This window comes from Urocampus carinirostris, chromosome 6 (assembly GCF_059441175.1).
Source record: "Urocampus carinirostris isolate Australia breed hairy pipefish chromosome 6, RoL_Ucar_1.0, whole genome shotgun sequence".
In the NCBI taxonomy this organism is placed as follows: domain Eukaryota; kingdom Metazoa; phylum Chordata; class Actinopteri; order Syngnathiformes; family Syngnathidae; genus Urocampus; species Urocampus carinirostris.
Window position 1 is genome coordinate 1,846,469 of NC_142354.1, and position 15,458 is coordinate 1,861,926.

Below are 15,458 nucleotides of genomic sequence, written 5' to 3' on the forward strand. Positions count from 1 at the left end.
CCTCCTGAGCTACTGCTGCCCCCATTAAATAAACTATTTTTCGGTAAGATCACGTGCCAATCATTTGAGCTGGCAAGCACTGTGAAACTAAACACCTGAGCTTTGGCATTTGTTCGCAGGCAACCTGATAGCCAGACGCAAGAGAACGGAAGCCGCTCATGCTTTGCTGCAGGCACAGGTAAATGGAAGAGACTAGCTTGATTTGCCTGCGGCACGAGTGCCTGAAGGACATTTACTGTTTTTCTGTGCCTCCCACTTGTCCGGCTTGCCTCCAGAGACTGGCTGGAACACGGCTGCGAGAGGCACCCATCAGCATCCCGGACCCTGTTAGCGATGGACACAAAACCAAGTGCTGCGTTCTGGTAGCGCCCGGTAAATGCAACTCCAATGGGTACGTGAGCTTGTTTTACACGACACATAGATTAGGCTACGCACTATATTGGTCTCCAAACCTATTTTGCCTGGGTTCCTGCCCTAGTATCTGGAGAACACTTGCTGTTATTGCTCAAGTGGTTATAAAACAAGAGTCGTGGCATTGGTGGGGACATTGTTAGGGTCTGACATACCTCTTACTACTAGAGGGCCCGAACCGAGGTTTGAACTGGGCACATGTGTGTGATAATTGGACAGACCTGTGCCCAAATATCCTGATAAAAATGATATTTTATTTTTGGTGGGCGGAATCTTTTCTGCACATAGCACCCTCAAAAAAATTGGATTTTATCTTGCTTACTCCAGGCTCACCAGTTGTTTTGTTCAAAAGCAGTTGGATTGTTATTCGAACAATCAAGAACATTGCCAGGCCTGTGCAAATCTTCAGAATGACCTTTATTACTATTGTATTGCTACAACAGAATTATGGTTGCACTCCAGATGGCAAGAATTTGCAATATAAAGACTAATAGAAAATACAGTAAGACCTCGGTTATCGCGGTTAATGGGGACCAAAACCACCCGCGAAAATCCGCTAAGTAGCGGCGCACCTTCAAAAAAAAAAAAAAAAAAATATATATATATATATATATATATATATTTTTTTTTTTATTATTATTTTTTAGACCCTTTTAATGGGGAGCAAAAACCCGCTAAAAGTGAAAATCTGCGAAGTAGCGACGCCCCCTCAAAAAAATAAAATTAAAAAATCTCATCTCATTATCTGCACCGCATATCCTTATTAGGGTCGCGGGGGGGCTGGAGCCCATCCCAGCCATCTCCGGGCAGTGGGCAGGGGACACCCTGAACTGGTTGCCAGCCAATCGCAGCTGCAAATCACATTAGTTCTTGCAGCTAGCTGCGTTCTTCATCGACGCATCAGCCGAGTGATCCACCACTAAGAGTCGTACAGCTAGGCGATTTTACTACCGCCCGGGACGATCGGAGACAAATTCACGACAGGGTTTTTACCGCGGGTTTCCGTTCGGTCGCTCCCGCGAGCGAGCCCCTGACCCGCAGCGCGGGTACTTTCGGGCATGATACGCACGACACCGACACAGTTACGGGCGTCCCGCTCACGTCCGCCGCCTCTGCCCGCCGCGCGTCGTCGCGCCGCGCTACTGGGGTCGTCGGAGGAACGGGCTCCCCCCAGTTACAGGGGTAGCCCGATCATGCCCGCCGCATTTTCTCGCGTTGCGCCGTATGACGCCGTGTCCGCCGAACTCGCTCCGTCGCGCGGCCCGGGGGTACATCCAATAACGTTTTGGCTAGGTCGAGGTTGGTGACTCCTGTAATACATATTCTAAATAATAACCAAACAAATCCTCATAAGTAATGACAACGTAACCAGTACATAAATACTGTACACATAAAATCTGAATCACTTGACGGATATGGTAACAATGAATTCTTTCAGTAACTTTGACGGAACATCAGAGCTTCACGCTGGAATCTCCAACACTTCAGGTAGGCTCAGAATCCGCTTTGACGTAAAAATCGTTTTTTTATCTACGGATGTTCCAAGGGCTGTGTGTGAGTGGGTGCATGTGATATACTGTCTGTGTGCTCACATGTAGGAGTGGTATACAACTACACAGGGAGGGGTGTTTGTCGGGACCAAACTGGCTGGCATGCTTGTTTGAGTGTCCCTTTGCTGGGAGCTGACACTTTCCACCTACTAGGCCAGTGGGACCAGTACCTGGAGCAGTTCTCAAATGGCCCTCTGTGGGACCCCACTTGGCACAGGTATGCACTCACTCAAAGAAGTTTGAGCATAAGAAGAGGTGGGTAGTAACGGGTTACATTTACTTGAATAGTGTTTTGCGGCATTTTGTACTTCTGGGAGTATTTTAAATCACTATACTTTTACTTGAGTAAATTTGTGAAGAAGAAACTGTACTCTTACTCTGCTACATTAGGCTTCATTGAACCTGACACTTAAGTATGCACATTCCTTCTTCGTTTGTTTTCTTCTGTGTCCCCTGTGTGAGAGCCAGCTTTGCGGCCCCACCCCTTTTAAAGGAGCCACGCACGTCGCAAACTGTTGTGTGCGTGTGATCCACAAATGACTGCAAAGGTAAAAAAAAAGAAAAATAATTGCACAGAAATCAAACAAACTGCGATTTTATTTACTTAACCTTTTCAAAAGGTTTCGATTTTATTTTTATAACAGCATGCTGCGTTTTATTGCACTCTTTTTGTTGCCCTGATAAAAGGCACATTAGGCACCAATCCTCAAAATTAAAATGACATCAAAATTTCTTAAATGCATTTATTTATTTCTATCAAAACAATTGACCTTTCGGCAATTCATCAATAAACTTTTGGCGATATCATACAACCGAGTAGTCACCTCATTCTCCACTAAATGTGCAGCATCCAACTTTCATTGTGATAGTAGGTTAATATAGATGCATAATGCATGTGTTGCGTTCATTGTAAGGCTTTTAATTTGTTTGCGGCTCCTGACAAAATTGTTTTATTTTTGTTTGTTTTTTGGTACAAAATGTCTCTTTTCACATTTTGGGAGGCAGACCCCTTGTAGCTTTGCTTGCAGCGCCTGTTAAAATAGTACTGGGGTTTAAATGCGCTACTTGAGCTTAATTTATTTATTTGATTTATACCTACAGACGCTGCCCTACTTACAAACGAGATTCCGGACGATCGTTCGTAAGTTGCTTCATTGTTATATTTTGTATGATTAAGGTTTATATAAGTAACCTGTATTGTTTTGAAACTGAAAAATAAACGTTTAATAAAATAATATGCTCTATTACGTTACAAAGCAGGCTAAATGATAAAGCGTAGTACTAAAAAACAAAGCTACACATTAGGCGTTGACATTCTGTGATCTGTGAAGCCCTTTGAGACGCCTCGTGATTAAGGGCTATACAAATAAACATGACTTACCTTTATTTATCTTTATAGTCAAGTGAAGTTTAACTTACTTTTGGAAGAGTTAGGCGACTTTCTTTCCCATGGTAAAAAGTGGACGAAAAATAAGCGATCAAACCATTTTCTCAACCGCATCGAGCCTTCTTACTCCACTTTCATTTTAAAAGAAATGGCTCGCTTCTTCTTTACACTTTACACCAACCATATCGAATGGATGCACGATATTAAACAATCAAAATGTCAAAGGTCTAGAGATACAGGGAAATGTGTTTACAAACGGACTAGGAAATGGAATCCGGATTTCTTCTTCGGGGGGAATGCTAGGTGACCTCTCACAGTGCCACGCGGCGGAAAGAAGCACTACAGCACTATCTTCTACTCTGAAAAAGGTGCACACAATACAAAATCTAACTTAAAGCAAGACATTATATTCTGTAGAACAAAAAGCATGCGAAAATAATGGTTTTTTTTTAAAGTGCAACTCCTTGGCATTCAGAAACACTAAAAGATAAAAAACTTTGTGGTGGTCAGTAAACTTTTATAGACCAAGCATAGGAAAAAACTATTTGGAATGATTCTATTATGATGAAAAATTTGGGAATCAGTGCATTTTGAGTAGAAAATAAGGACACACCCAGTCAATTTCCTTTCCTAAATTTTGCACTTGGCTTAGATTAAGTCTGCTCGTTAGTCAGCAGTTAAAAACAGTGCAGTTATCACAACTTGGAGGGCTCCTGGACTAATTGGATTGGCAAGAATCATGGCTCCAACAAAGGAGGAACCGGCTTTGGGTCCGACACGGGGAATTATCATGCACTGGCCACCAGATGGCAGCGGGCCCAAGGTGCACTCGAGGGTTTTAACTGTAAGAGATCTGATACAAGGTATACAACAACATCCGCAAAGCACCATAATAGCTGTAAATACTGCCACTGAGATTAATATAGAGCTAATCAGACCATTCCATTTACCAAAGACATTCAACCATCCTGACCACATTTCCGAATCTACACCTGAATGTTCTTTCATCTTTTTGTCAAATAGAGGTTTTGCTTTTACCTTTGAAATGATGGGGACGAGCTAATCATTAATTTGGCAATCATATTGTGTCTGGTGTTGTTCATTACATTTAAAATGCAAGAAGAGTTCATGGGACTAGTTACCACTCGAACTAATGGCCTTGGCGCCATAAACTTGTCCTATCAGTGGCACTGTTGGGGCTGTAATATTTCTGAAACATATAGTCACAGGAAACATTGGATTTTCCATATTTTTTATCATATCATGACTAAGATAGACTCTAGTACAATTGTTCTTCCCATATGATTTTAACCTGGTGACGAACAAACCACCATGGGTTTTAGCCAGGTGAAATGCTGTCTAATTTAGATGGCCTTTCCTTTTGACCAATCAGTCCAATTATCTCCAGTTTCCCTTATTAATGTGGACCATACCCTGCCTAAATATATGTACCATTCATACCTAGCGAATTTGTGGCCCTCATGCCTACATCGTAATCATCAATACCAGTCGCAACGCCCCGTGCTAAGTGATGCCAATGGTTAGGTTAGGGTCATATTATTATTATTATTATTATTATATAATACACTGGACCCCCTTGAAACCCTTTTGTGGTGCTATTAGTACAGATTGGGTCTTTGGTTTGTGTATTCCACTCTGGTCTATAATGGGATTATGTGCTAGGCATCATTATGGCAAGTGTGGTTGGCTGCTGTAATTATGTTATCTCTGTCTATCTCTAAAATGTTGTGTTATTGAAGTAGTAATTTTGTAGTCTTACCATAGTTTTATCTTTGTAGTATTTTTGTTTCAGTTTTTCTGTAGAATTTTTGTAGTAGTACTTTTGTATTATAGTAATACTTTAATATTATTTCTGTAGGAATTCTGTAGTATTTTTTTCCTCTTTTAAGAATAAAGCAAAATAATAATAATAATAATAATTTCCTTTGTATTGTCATTCTTTGTAAGAACGAAATGTCGATACACCTGACCCGTTGTAGCGAGCCGATGCAGCCGCAGCCAACAGAGGGCGCCGCCATTTTACCAATGTTATAAGTCTTAGGTATGACTCGGCCGAGGCGCGAACCAGCGACCTCCCAGTCTCAAAGCGGGCGCCCTACCATCTAGGCTACTGAATATACTATGTCCATGTTTATTAGCATTTAATTACATATTTATCTTTGTAATAATTTTGTTTTTGTAGCATTTCTCTAGTACCATCTTTGTAGAATTATTGTGGTAGTATTTCTGTAGTAGTAAATTTAAATTAAAATATACACGGATCAGAAAAAGTACTGTTCGAAACCTTTTCCCCCTTTTGGACTGGGGATTACTCAGTCCATTAAAAGGAGTCATGATGGAAATATCGAAATATGAAAATATATGTAAAATGTCACTGTGGGTTGGGTTTTGAGGGCTGTGCAGGACGAATGAGAGTCCCATAGAGCCACCTCGAGTCCTTGGTGGCCAACTGCACAGCTGTGGAGGTGTTTTGCTGTAAGTCACCTGCATTCTGTCCTGGAAGTGTGTCGATCTGAAAAACAAATCTTTGTACAATTAGGTTGATACATTTTACCTCGATAAGTCAAATGGGGACTTGCCGAATGTCCACCTTACTAGGCCTCCTCAGTGGACTTGACAACCACCGGATCACAACATGCTAAATCAAATAAATACAGTCTAAACAATTTCCTTTTCAGAATTGTCAATCACAGCGGCGCAGTGGTTAGCGCGTGTGCGGCACAGTTTTGCGATCATGAGATCCAACCTCCTGTGTGGAGTTTGCATATTCTCCCCGTGCTTGCGTGGATTTCCTCCGGGCACTTCGGTTTCCTCCCACATTCCAAAAACACGTATTTCAGATTAATTGGCCGGTTCAAATTGTCCCTAGGTGTGAATGTGCGAGCGAGTTGTTGTCCCTGTGTGCCCTGCGACTGGCTGGCAACCAGTTCAGGGTCCCCTGCCCACTGCCCGAAGATAGCTGGGATGGGCTCCAGCACCCCCGAGACCCTACTGAGGATAAACAGTGCAGATAATGGATGGAATTGTCAATCTATTTTGTCTCTAAATCTCAAATTTGGCTGATTGCACTGTTTCAGTCACAGAATTGCTTGAATATCATCATCATATTATTGTTATGATTCACTCTTCGTTTTTATTTTCCAATTATAAACAATGCATTATCATTTTACTTTTGCAAACATTTTCTTTCTCGCTTGTTCATCTAGATACTCTTCATCTCTTATTGCTTTTGAAACCATAATATCATGTTTACTCTGTAGATTTGTGCCTAATCTTGTTGCATGTAATGTTTTCATCAAAAATTTCAATGTAGACATTTACCTAAATGGAATAGTAGAATAGAATATACCTTTATTGTCATTGTTACAAAATGGGTTAACATATTGTAACAACGAAATTGGGAATGACACTCCAGTTTCACACATTCACAGTGAGGTAAAAAAGCCAAGAAGATAAAGGAACAGAGAAGATAAGGTTATAAAACAAGGAGGATAAATCTCAGGATCTCCTGTTTACCATATCAGTATTCTAAATTTCTCGTTGCTAGGTTCTGATCGCACAATTTTACAAATGTAAATGCTTAGTGCTTTCATTAACCTACATAAAATCAAAAGTATTTTCTTCTTACCTATTTTCTTCAGAATCACCTTCATGTTGCTGAATCTGGCAAGACATGTAAAGCCCTCTAATATGATGTGTTCATTATGTTAATCAAACCAAACAAGTTTGATGGAGAGCGTATTCAGAATACAATTTTTCCAGCAAAAATGAACATAATCACATCATTTAGTAGAAGCTTAATTCTTATAAACATTTCTCCTATTTATTTTGTCTCCTAAAATAAAATTTAAATTATTCCAAACAGTCCATCCTAAAATAAAATTTATCAAATTTCCTCATGTATGTAAAACATTTTGTCATTAACAAGACTCTAATGTGACTTCAAGCAAACATATGTCCTTGATGACTTGACTTGACTTTGTGTTCCAGTTCTGATGACGGCCTTGACGTGTGCCCCACAGTTCATGTGACGATCACTCGTAATCCACTGCTTGAATGTTGCTTGGCCCATCAAAAATATTTTCGAAAATGTGTCCATCTCAGACATGAAATGACCTTAATTGTCTTTGTTAGTTCCATTGCAACTGGCTGTCAATCAGTTCAGGGTGTCCCCTGCCCACTGCCGAAGACAGCCGGGATGTTCTCCAGCTGTTGACAAGCGGCGCAGACGATGGATGAATGGATGTCATGTTAATTTTTTTTTCAGCTGTGTCCCCCATCACAGCAAACAGTATTTGTTCATCTTCGTTCGGATGAGCCTTGACAGTTCAATCTGTTCTTTTAGAGAGTCCATTGACTTTCAAAAAATGTCTTTTCTTTTTAGTGGAAATTAGAATTCTGTTAAAATCAATCATGCTTACATACTGGGATGTCTTGTTAAATCAACTGGACTATTCAATAGCCTAAATTTTTGCTCTTAAGTTAAATGACCATGTAGACATTATCTTAGCTTAATCAGTTTTTATCAATTTATTTTCCATGCAATTATATTCTTAAATTTTCATGATCTGTCTCAAGATCGATTAATCTGCTATTTTGAATTCATATGATCTTTCTCACGATTGATTAATCTGCTCCTCATTGTCTTTTGAAAACCCTCCCACCATAGGAAAGACAAATTGTTTTTTAATTCAACCAAACTATAAATCAACCTTTTTTTTTACGAATTTGTTAATCATTTGTCAATCGTAACACGCTCGTACTCAAATTCTAAACTATCACACTGCCTAAACATCAAAAATCTCAAAAGATGCCAATTGAACTCCAAGTGAACAACTTTTTTTAATTGTAAATTCCTCTCTATAACCATAATCAACTATCTTTTCTCATTGATTCAATGTAGAATGACACCCACTTGTCACTAATAAATTGCCTCATTGACTCGCATTTCATTATCAATACTTGTTTTTTTTTTGTTTTTTGTTTTTTTTTAAACAAAGCACATCTCATTCAGTGATTGAAACAGAACAGCCATGTTATCAATAATTTTCAATCTCACATCTCCAAAATTAGCATATCATCAAAAGGTACCCTGACGAGCTACTGATCTAATCATCTGAGTCAACGAGTAAACTTTGTAATTCTCTTAGCTTTTGCGTCTTTTCTTTTCCTGCTTGTTTTCTTTTTTCTCATTTAAATTTTTTTCTGTTTATTCTGCTTTTTTAAAAAAAAAAACAGGTTTTTGTCTTTTTTGCTTTTTTTGGTATTTTATTCTTCACCACTACAACCAATATTTTTAAGAGCTTGTCCGTGTGTGGGCACCGTCCACCCCTGCCCCCCACCTGGTAACACTACTGCTCATCATTTAATTTTATATAAGTTACCTGCCCTTGGGGGAGTCTCCTTGTGGGTCACGGGGCCCAAAGCGAACGCTCAGTTTACGTATACCTTGGGCCAGCTCTTTTTGTAATGTTTGCGTGTGTGTGTCAGTTTTAGTGAGGACTCTCACAACTGCCTCACATTCTGCGTGAAGTTTGTGAACAGCGTGTTGGCATCCGAAGATTCTGCTAGAGGACTTGTGAGCAGAGACGCCTTCACACGCACATTAATCGCACCGGCCGTGAGTCGGGCTTGCAAGTATGAGGCCCTGCGGCGAGTCATTCAACGACAACAGTTCTACGTGGCCGACAGGCAGCAGGAGACGATTATGTGACAGTGTAAGGAAAGAGTCAAAGTAAGAGTGAAACGAAACACATGTCAAAAGGTTACACACGAACTGGTCAAATATTTTCTTATTCACTGCTAAATAGTTAGTTTTGGTATACGGTGGTCAAACACGCTCACTTACACTACTGCAATCCCATGACCGTATGTCAGAATCTAACACGTACTGGTCAAATGCTTTTAAACACCCTGTTCAGAAATCCTCATTCACTTAAGTGACATACGGTCATTCACAGGACTGAGATGTATAGGAATTTTTCTAGCGTTAATTTTGAAAATAGTTAGGATTGACACGAATTATTCTTACTGCAATCAGTAAATGTATTTGCCTCCAGGTGTTGCGTGTGCTCAACCATAAAAAATTGTTATCTCTGAAGGATGCTAGAATTTCCTATACTGATAAAAGTGTACGTTATTACTTTGAGTTCTCACATTAATTAGTAATCCCAAGAAAATGGATTCAATGAACCAGGCCTATTGAAATGGAACACACAATTTATTAACACAGAGAAATAATGTGGGGGGAGGGGGGGTTGGCGCCGGAGATTATGGGAGTTTGACCGCTGAAAGATGAAGTTACTTGCGCAAAAAGAAAATTTACCGCTATAATTTTAAGTCAAGTTATTTTTATTTGTATAGCCCTTAATCACAAAGAGTCTCAAAGGGCTTCACAGGTTATTACACAGACTATTATTACACCAACCCCTGATCTCGAACCAACATGAGGGCAAGGAAAAACTCAAAAACCTCAACATGAGGAAAATGAAGAAACCTTGAGATAATACTAGTCAATATGGGGGAATCCCTCGTAAAGAAAAAAAACACTTATTCCCAAGAACCAGCAAACATGGTGTTACTTGGAGAGATTTTGTCTCGTGCTCCAGATGGTTGCAACGTATGGCCCACGTGCTGAACTCAAAGCCGCAGTGCAGGTCCGCATGGCTGCCTGGCGCGGCTGGTGCGAGATGAACCAGCAAGGCAGAAGAAAAAAAGAGACCGGCTATCCCTCATCCAATTCTTTTTATATGCACCAGTGACACGCGACCAGATCATGCCCATATGGGCTGCACAGATCACGGCCGCTATTGGGAAATGTGAAGCACAATGTAAAAGCGCTTTGGGAAGTCATTGACTTGAAAAGCGCTATATAAATGCAGATTATTTCATTTCATTTCACTTTTTCACAAAACCCTGTGAGTCAAATGAAAGTGTTACAAAGGCGAGCTACGAGGCAGCTCAGGAGGTAGAGTGATTGTCTTGGGACAAATATGTTGCAGATTCAATTCCTGCATCCTTTTGATTAAATGTTCGTGTTTTTGTTCAAGACATTAAACCTCTAATGCAGGGGTTTCAAACTCACAGCCCCCAGGATGAAAATTTGAGGTCCCTGACTTAATATGAATATTAAAGGGACAGAATGTATTTTACACCCCAGATGCCATCAAAATCAAGTGCTAAAAGCATAAACGGAAGACAAAATACAGACACTCAATGTGACCAAAACGCACCTCATTAATTAAAAAAAGAAGAAAACTATTAAAGAAGGAACAAAAAAGAAAATCAAAAAGACAATAAGCAAACCTAAAAAATTGCCTTTTTTCAATTTTATTTTTTTTAGTTTTTGACTTTTCTCTCTAATTTATTTACTTTCATTCTTCTCAATTGTTTGCTTTCTATTCCTGTCCTTTATTCATTCCCATTTTTTGTTTGCCCTTTTTCTTAATTCCCTTTTTTTTATTACTTCAAACATAATATTTTTCCCTTTTTGTCTTTGTGAAAGGCTGGGTGAAAATGTGAAGAAAAACTTTCAGTCTCTGTAGTCTGTGGTCTGTGCCGCCCTTTGATACTCTTTGTGATTAAGGGTGTCACAATTAAACATGACTTAACTTCTTTGAGCTATTTTTTGTTGTTTTGCCACGTTGACATCCAGTGTCCCTTTAAGAACAGCGAAATATTTTTCTCAGCGCTGTTGTAGTTGAAAACCCCATGTGGCCTAACCTCACCCGGACCCTTATTGTAGCGGACCCCCAATTTAAGTAAGTTTAAAATCCCTCCCCTAATGCTTCTGATAAGCAAGTAGGCGCCTAGCATGGCTATTGGTGTGTGTGTGTGTTTGTGTGTACTGTACTGTACTGTACAAATAAATGTGAGTTGACTTAATAAATAAATAAAGGTTTTTACTTGGTGAATTTTGACAATCGTGGGCCCTTTTTGGAACGTAATCCTCGCGAAAAACAAGGGATTATTGTAATCAGATGACTTAAACCATTTAACTTTAATCTCCTCCTCAGATGCCCAGAGCAGTAAGTCAGGATGGGGACAGATGGCCTTCTCTCCCTGCAACTCATTCACTTCTTAAGCGTCGAATAGGTTGCTCTGTGCCAGAGAGGAAGACAGAGAACTTGCCCAATAGAGGAGTGAGCCTAGGTAATAGATCATGGGATCATCTCATGGGAAAAAGGTCTGTCACTAAACTCTTTACCCTAGCTTTTGCCTTATCATAGCAAACTTGAACTAGAATATCAAAATAAGGACATGAAGGCAGCATTTGAAAACCCTCAGATTGGGCCACTGTCGATGTGGAATGAACCATTTTGACTGTGTCCCAATGACTCTAGTCTGAAGTGCAGTTCAATGTGTTGACTTAAATGCGACAGTGGTATCATGGGAAAGAAATGCAGCTAGAATTTAGCCTGGGTTAAATTCTAATCACCATCTCTAGATTTACTAAAATGTTCCAGCATGGTGGATAAAGTGGTTTCTCAAGGCACTTCGGTTTCCTCCCACATCCCCAGTTAATGCATTGGTGAGTGTAATTGTCCCGAGGTATGAGTGTCTGTGTGTGTGTAAAGTGTGAACCACATTGTAAAGCGCTTAGGGAGGTTTTCACTGACTTAAAAAGCGCTATACGGTGGGACCTTGCTACTTCGCGCTTTGACGTTCGCGGATTCAGAGCTTCGCAGGTCTAAAAAAAATAATAGAATTAAAAAATTAAAAAATAAAATGTATATATATATATATATATATATATATATATATATATATATATTTTTTTTTTTTTTTTTTTTTTTTTTTCTAAAGCATTTTTGAAGGGGTGTCGCTACTTCGCAGATTTTCACTTTTCGCGGGTGGTTTTGGTCCCCATTAACCGGGTCTAAAAAATAATAATAATAAAAATAGTAATAGATATATTTTTTTCTTTTTTTTTTTAAGCATTTATAAAGGTGCGTCGCTACTTTGAGGTTCCGCGTTTGCGGGTTCAGAGCTACGCAGGTCTAAAAAAATAATAATAATAGAATAAAATTTAAAAATATATATATATATATATATATTGTTTTGGTTTTTTAAGCATTTTTGAAGGGGCGTCGCTACTTCGCAGATTTTCACTTTTCGCGGGTGGTTTAACCGGGTCTAAAAAATAATAATTAAAAAATATATATATATTTTTTTAAATTATTTTATTATTATTATTTTATTATTATAAGTCAAGGTCTTCATTGACTTGAAAAGCGCTATGTAAATGCAGACCATTTACATATCATTTATTCCTCAAAATGAACCAAGCTGCTACGCTTCTTTTGATGTTGCCATAAGTTTTCCTATTTTCTGTTTGATCCTGCTATCCTCTTTTGTCAAGCCCACCGACCAAATAGTACAAAACTATAAATGGTGCAGAGCGACAAAAAAAAGGCACCAGCCCCCCCCCCAAAAAAATGCGCTTAATAAACTACACCAGGGGCTTTACCAGAGGGGGGCCAGGGTGGTTACCCACAGATACACTCTGCCCACCCAAAGAAAAGTGGATGTAGTAAAAATGTAACAAAAGAAGGAAAAAGGAAAACATAAGAAAAAAGCAAAAAAAAAACAAAAGTTTAAAGCTAGGGGAAAAAAGGGGGAAACATAATAAAAACTAAAAATAAAAAAGGTAAAAATACTTGGATTGGGGTCCTTTGATCTGTATGTTATCAATAATAATGTGACACTATGCACTGAATGTTTTTTTATTAACTACTACTACTAAATTATAACAGCATTTATTTTTTTCACTCTCCAGTGAACTTTCAACTCATTTGAACTTTAAACCTTTTAAAACTTATAAAATTATGTCTTTTAGATACTTTTATTTTTTATATACTCAACAAATTTAAAGTCAACTACACAGAATCTATGTAAAAAAATGCATATTGACCAAACAAAAGGGAAAAAAAAGATGGTCTAGAAGGGATCTGGCTGTCTATTGTTTTAAATAATGAAACCTGATATAAGCTGCTGCTAGATGTGATGTTGGTTATGTTTAACGTGCATTTGTGCTGTATAAAAAAATGTAGGGAGTTATAATAGTTTAGCCAACCCCAATGCATTTAATACCCCCCCTTGGTGATGCCAATGAACTACACCCAGTTAAAGCGCCACATGACATCAAATTAAGCATTTATTGTTATTCAAAATCAAACATGAGTATTTTTTAGGAGTTTGATTTACTGTCTGACGTTGACTGCGCAGCTGCCTTTGAAGTCTTTAAAAAGAGCGCAGTGGATGTTGGCAGCCAGGGTCCTCATGCCCACCCTGTAAGGGAGAAACTCAAACTGGACGCGGATGCGGTTGTTTGGCATCAGGTCTGGAAGTCTGGAGAGATAAAATGAGAACAGAAATGCTTTTCCCATTTTATGATGCTTCACAACTAGGGTTGGGAATGACAGGCTGCAAAGGAACACATTCCTGGAACACAATTACTTTTCTCAGTAAAGACTACTGTAACGTATTATTAATACAATTTTGTAACTCTACTCATTAAAAGCAGATCATGAAATACAGTGTCCTATGAAAATAAATTATCCTAAAAATTTATTGAGCAATTTAATTAAAGAGCCGAGTTTAGTCTTTTTTCAAAACTCGTCTCGCCTTTTGAAGGACCACGTACATTTTTAGATCATTATGTCAGAAAGACGGATGAAAAACCTTGTTTAGTTATTGTGAAGAATGGCTCTACACACTTTAGGTAAATTCTTTTTATCGTGTTAATAGTTCAATATACTAATCAAGACACACGCTCTTTTGGATTTATGGACTTTTCTTTTACTAATTATCTACTGAAGAAGCTTGAATAGAACACAAAACAATAATGAGAAAATAAAACAAAAACAAGACTAGAAGTTGAGAACTTAAACTTGGACCATTTGGAAAGACAACAACATTGGCTTGATTATTACGTTACTGTGTTTTGATAAGAGTTCCCCCTTTTACGTCACACCAATACAGGCTGGGATGCAACCCGAAACCATGCTACAGCAGAACCAGAGGACAGGAAAGGCAGAGGTTTGCGCTGAAATGGAAGAAGATAGATAGATAGATAGATAGATACTTTATTCATCCCCGTAGGGAAATTCACACTTCCAGCAGTCTACCCCGTTGTTTATTAACAGATGAACATGATGCCCTAGGGGTGCTTGTAGCGAAGTGGATGACGTCACGCCAGTCCAAAAATTCGACATCCCTGCGGCAGATGGAAAACTTTTCTTTGTGAAAATCCAGGGATACACCACCTCGTGTTAGCAAGTCCGCCTCCTCTCCGATTCCCCCCGGCTTTCGTGTCTCTGTTTAGCGGCGTTGAAGCCGGATTGCTCCGGGTGGCTACACGTTAGCGTCCGGAATGCTAAACGTGAGCCACGTTTCCGCAAAACACAGCAACTGCGCTCCCTGTGCGCTTCGATGTTTTCCACCAGCACTTGATGATCTTATTTGGTCGTGAGTTCGCATTTACCATGATTACGGATGGTACCGAAGACTTATAACGCCGCTAGCCGCTTCGCTAGCTCCGGCTTTTCTTCCACGATAGGCCCCTTCATCACGCCGGCACGAGAATTTTTCAGGGCAAGGAGTTGAAATTCCTTGAATACACGCATTTCTTGTGCGTTCAAACCCATGTCCATAGGATAGAAGTAATCCATAGTGTAGTTGTCAAAACGGGAAGAAAAAACACCGAAGATAGGAGCAGACAATAAAACAATAGGGCAGCTGCTGGAAAAGGCAGCCGCTCGTGGCACTTTAGCAGAGTGGTGGGCATGAGCAAGCAAAGGGGCCTGGACAAAGTGGGAGTACATTACCAGAAGATCACCTTGACCAAATTCCTGGTCAAATCAGTGTATGGTGTCCGCTCGAGCCCTGCTAACCTGTTCACCTGGGGCCTAATGGATTAATCTGTGTGACAGCCTTGTTTGAAAAGAGGCTCATTAGAACACATCCTTAGCTGTTGCTCAAAGGCTTTGGCAGATATCAGTGGCGCCACAACCAGGTCCTGGGTCAATGGCAGACACAGTCTGCACTGGCATCAACACCAGCAAGTGGCAACATCAAAACCAGCAGGT

At 39.5% G+C, this 15,458-nt stretch overlaps 2 protein-coding genes across 4 annotated transcripts in view; one reads left to right on the forward strand and one right to left on the reverse strand.

Annotated features, from left to right (window-relative positions):
• The first annotated feature begins 182 nt into the window (after positions 1–182).
• mkrn2os.2 (MKRN2 opposite strand, tandem duplicate 2) lies at positions 183–11,711 on the forward strand. The gene is made up of 5 exons (XM_088337450.1): positions 183–391; positions 1,850–1,899; positions 2,010–2,178; positions 8,860–9,086; positions 11,385–11,711. Exons 1-4 carry the CDS (start codon positions 183–185, stop codon positions 9,080–9,082), a joined length of 651 nt encoding a protein of 216 aa, XP_088193576.1. The 3' UTR covers positions 9,083–9,086; positions 11,385–11,711.
• tgm8 (transglutaminase 8) overlaps positions 5,500–15,458 on the reverse strand; it is an 85,636-nt gene continuing 75,677 nt past the window's right edge. For 2 of the 3 annotated variants that reach the window (XM_088337438.1, XM_088337437.1), the window contains exons 15-16: positions 13,576–13,719; positions 5,500–5,881 (exon numbers count right to left, since the gene is read on the reverse strand). In XM_088337438.1, the coding sequence (XP_088193564.1) occupies positions 5,515–5,881; positions 13,576–13,719 (511 nt within the window). In that variant the 3' untranslated portion in view covers positions 5,500–5,514. Of the gene's footprint in view, positions 5,882–13,494; positions 13,720–15,458 lie in introns of those variants that run through there. The other variant, XM_088337439.1, reaches the window with a different exon arrangement.

Coding starts and splice junctions, on each gene's coding strand:
- mkrn2os.2 (XM_088337450.1), top strand. CDS start 183: ATGGAAGAGACTAGCTTGATTTGCCTGCGGCACGAGTGCCTGAAGGAC. Junction 1,900..2,009: donor TGGAATCTCCAACACTTCAG/GTAGGCTCAGAA, acceptor GCTCACATGTAG/GAGTGGTATACAACTACACA. Junction 2,179..8,859: donor TGGGACCCCACTTGGCACAG/GTATGCACTCAC, acceptor TGTGTGTGTCAG/TTTTAGTGAGGACTCTCACA.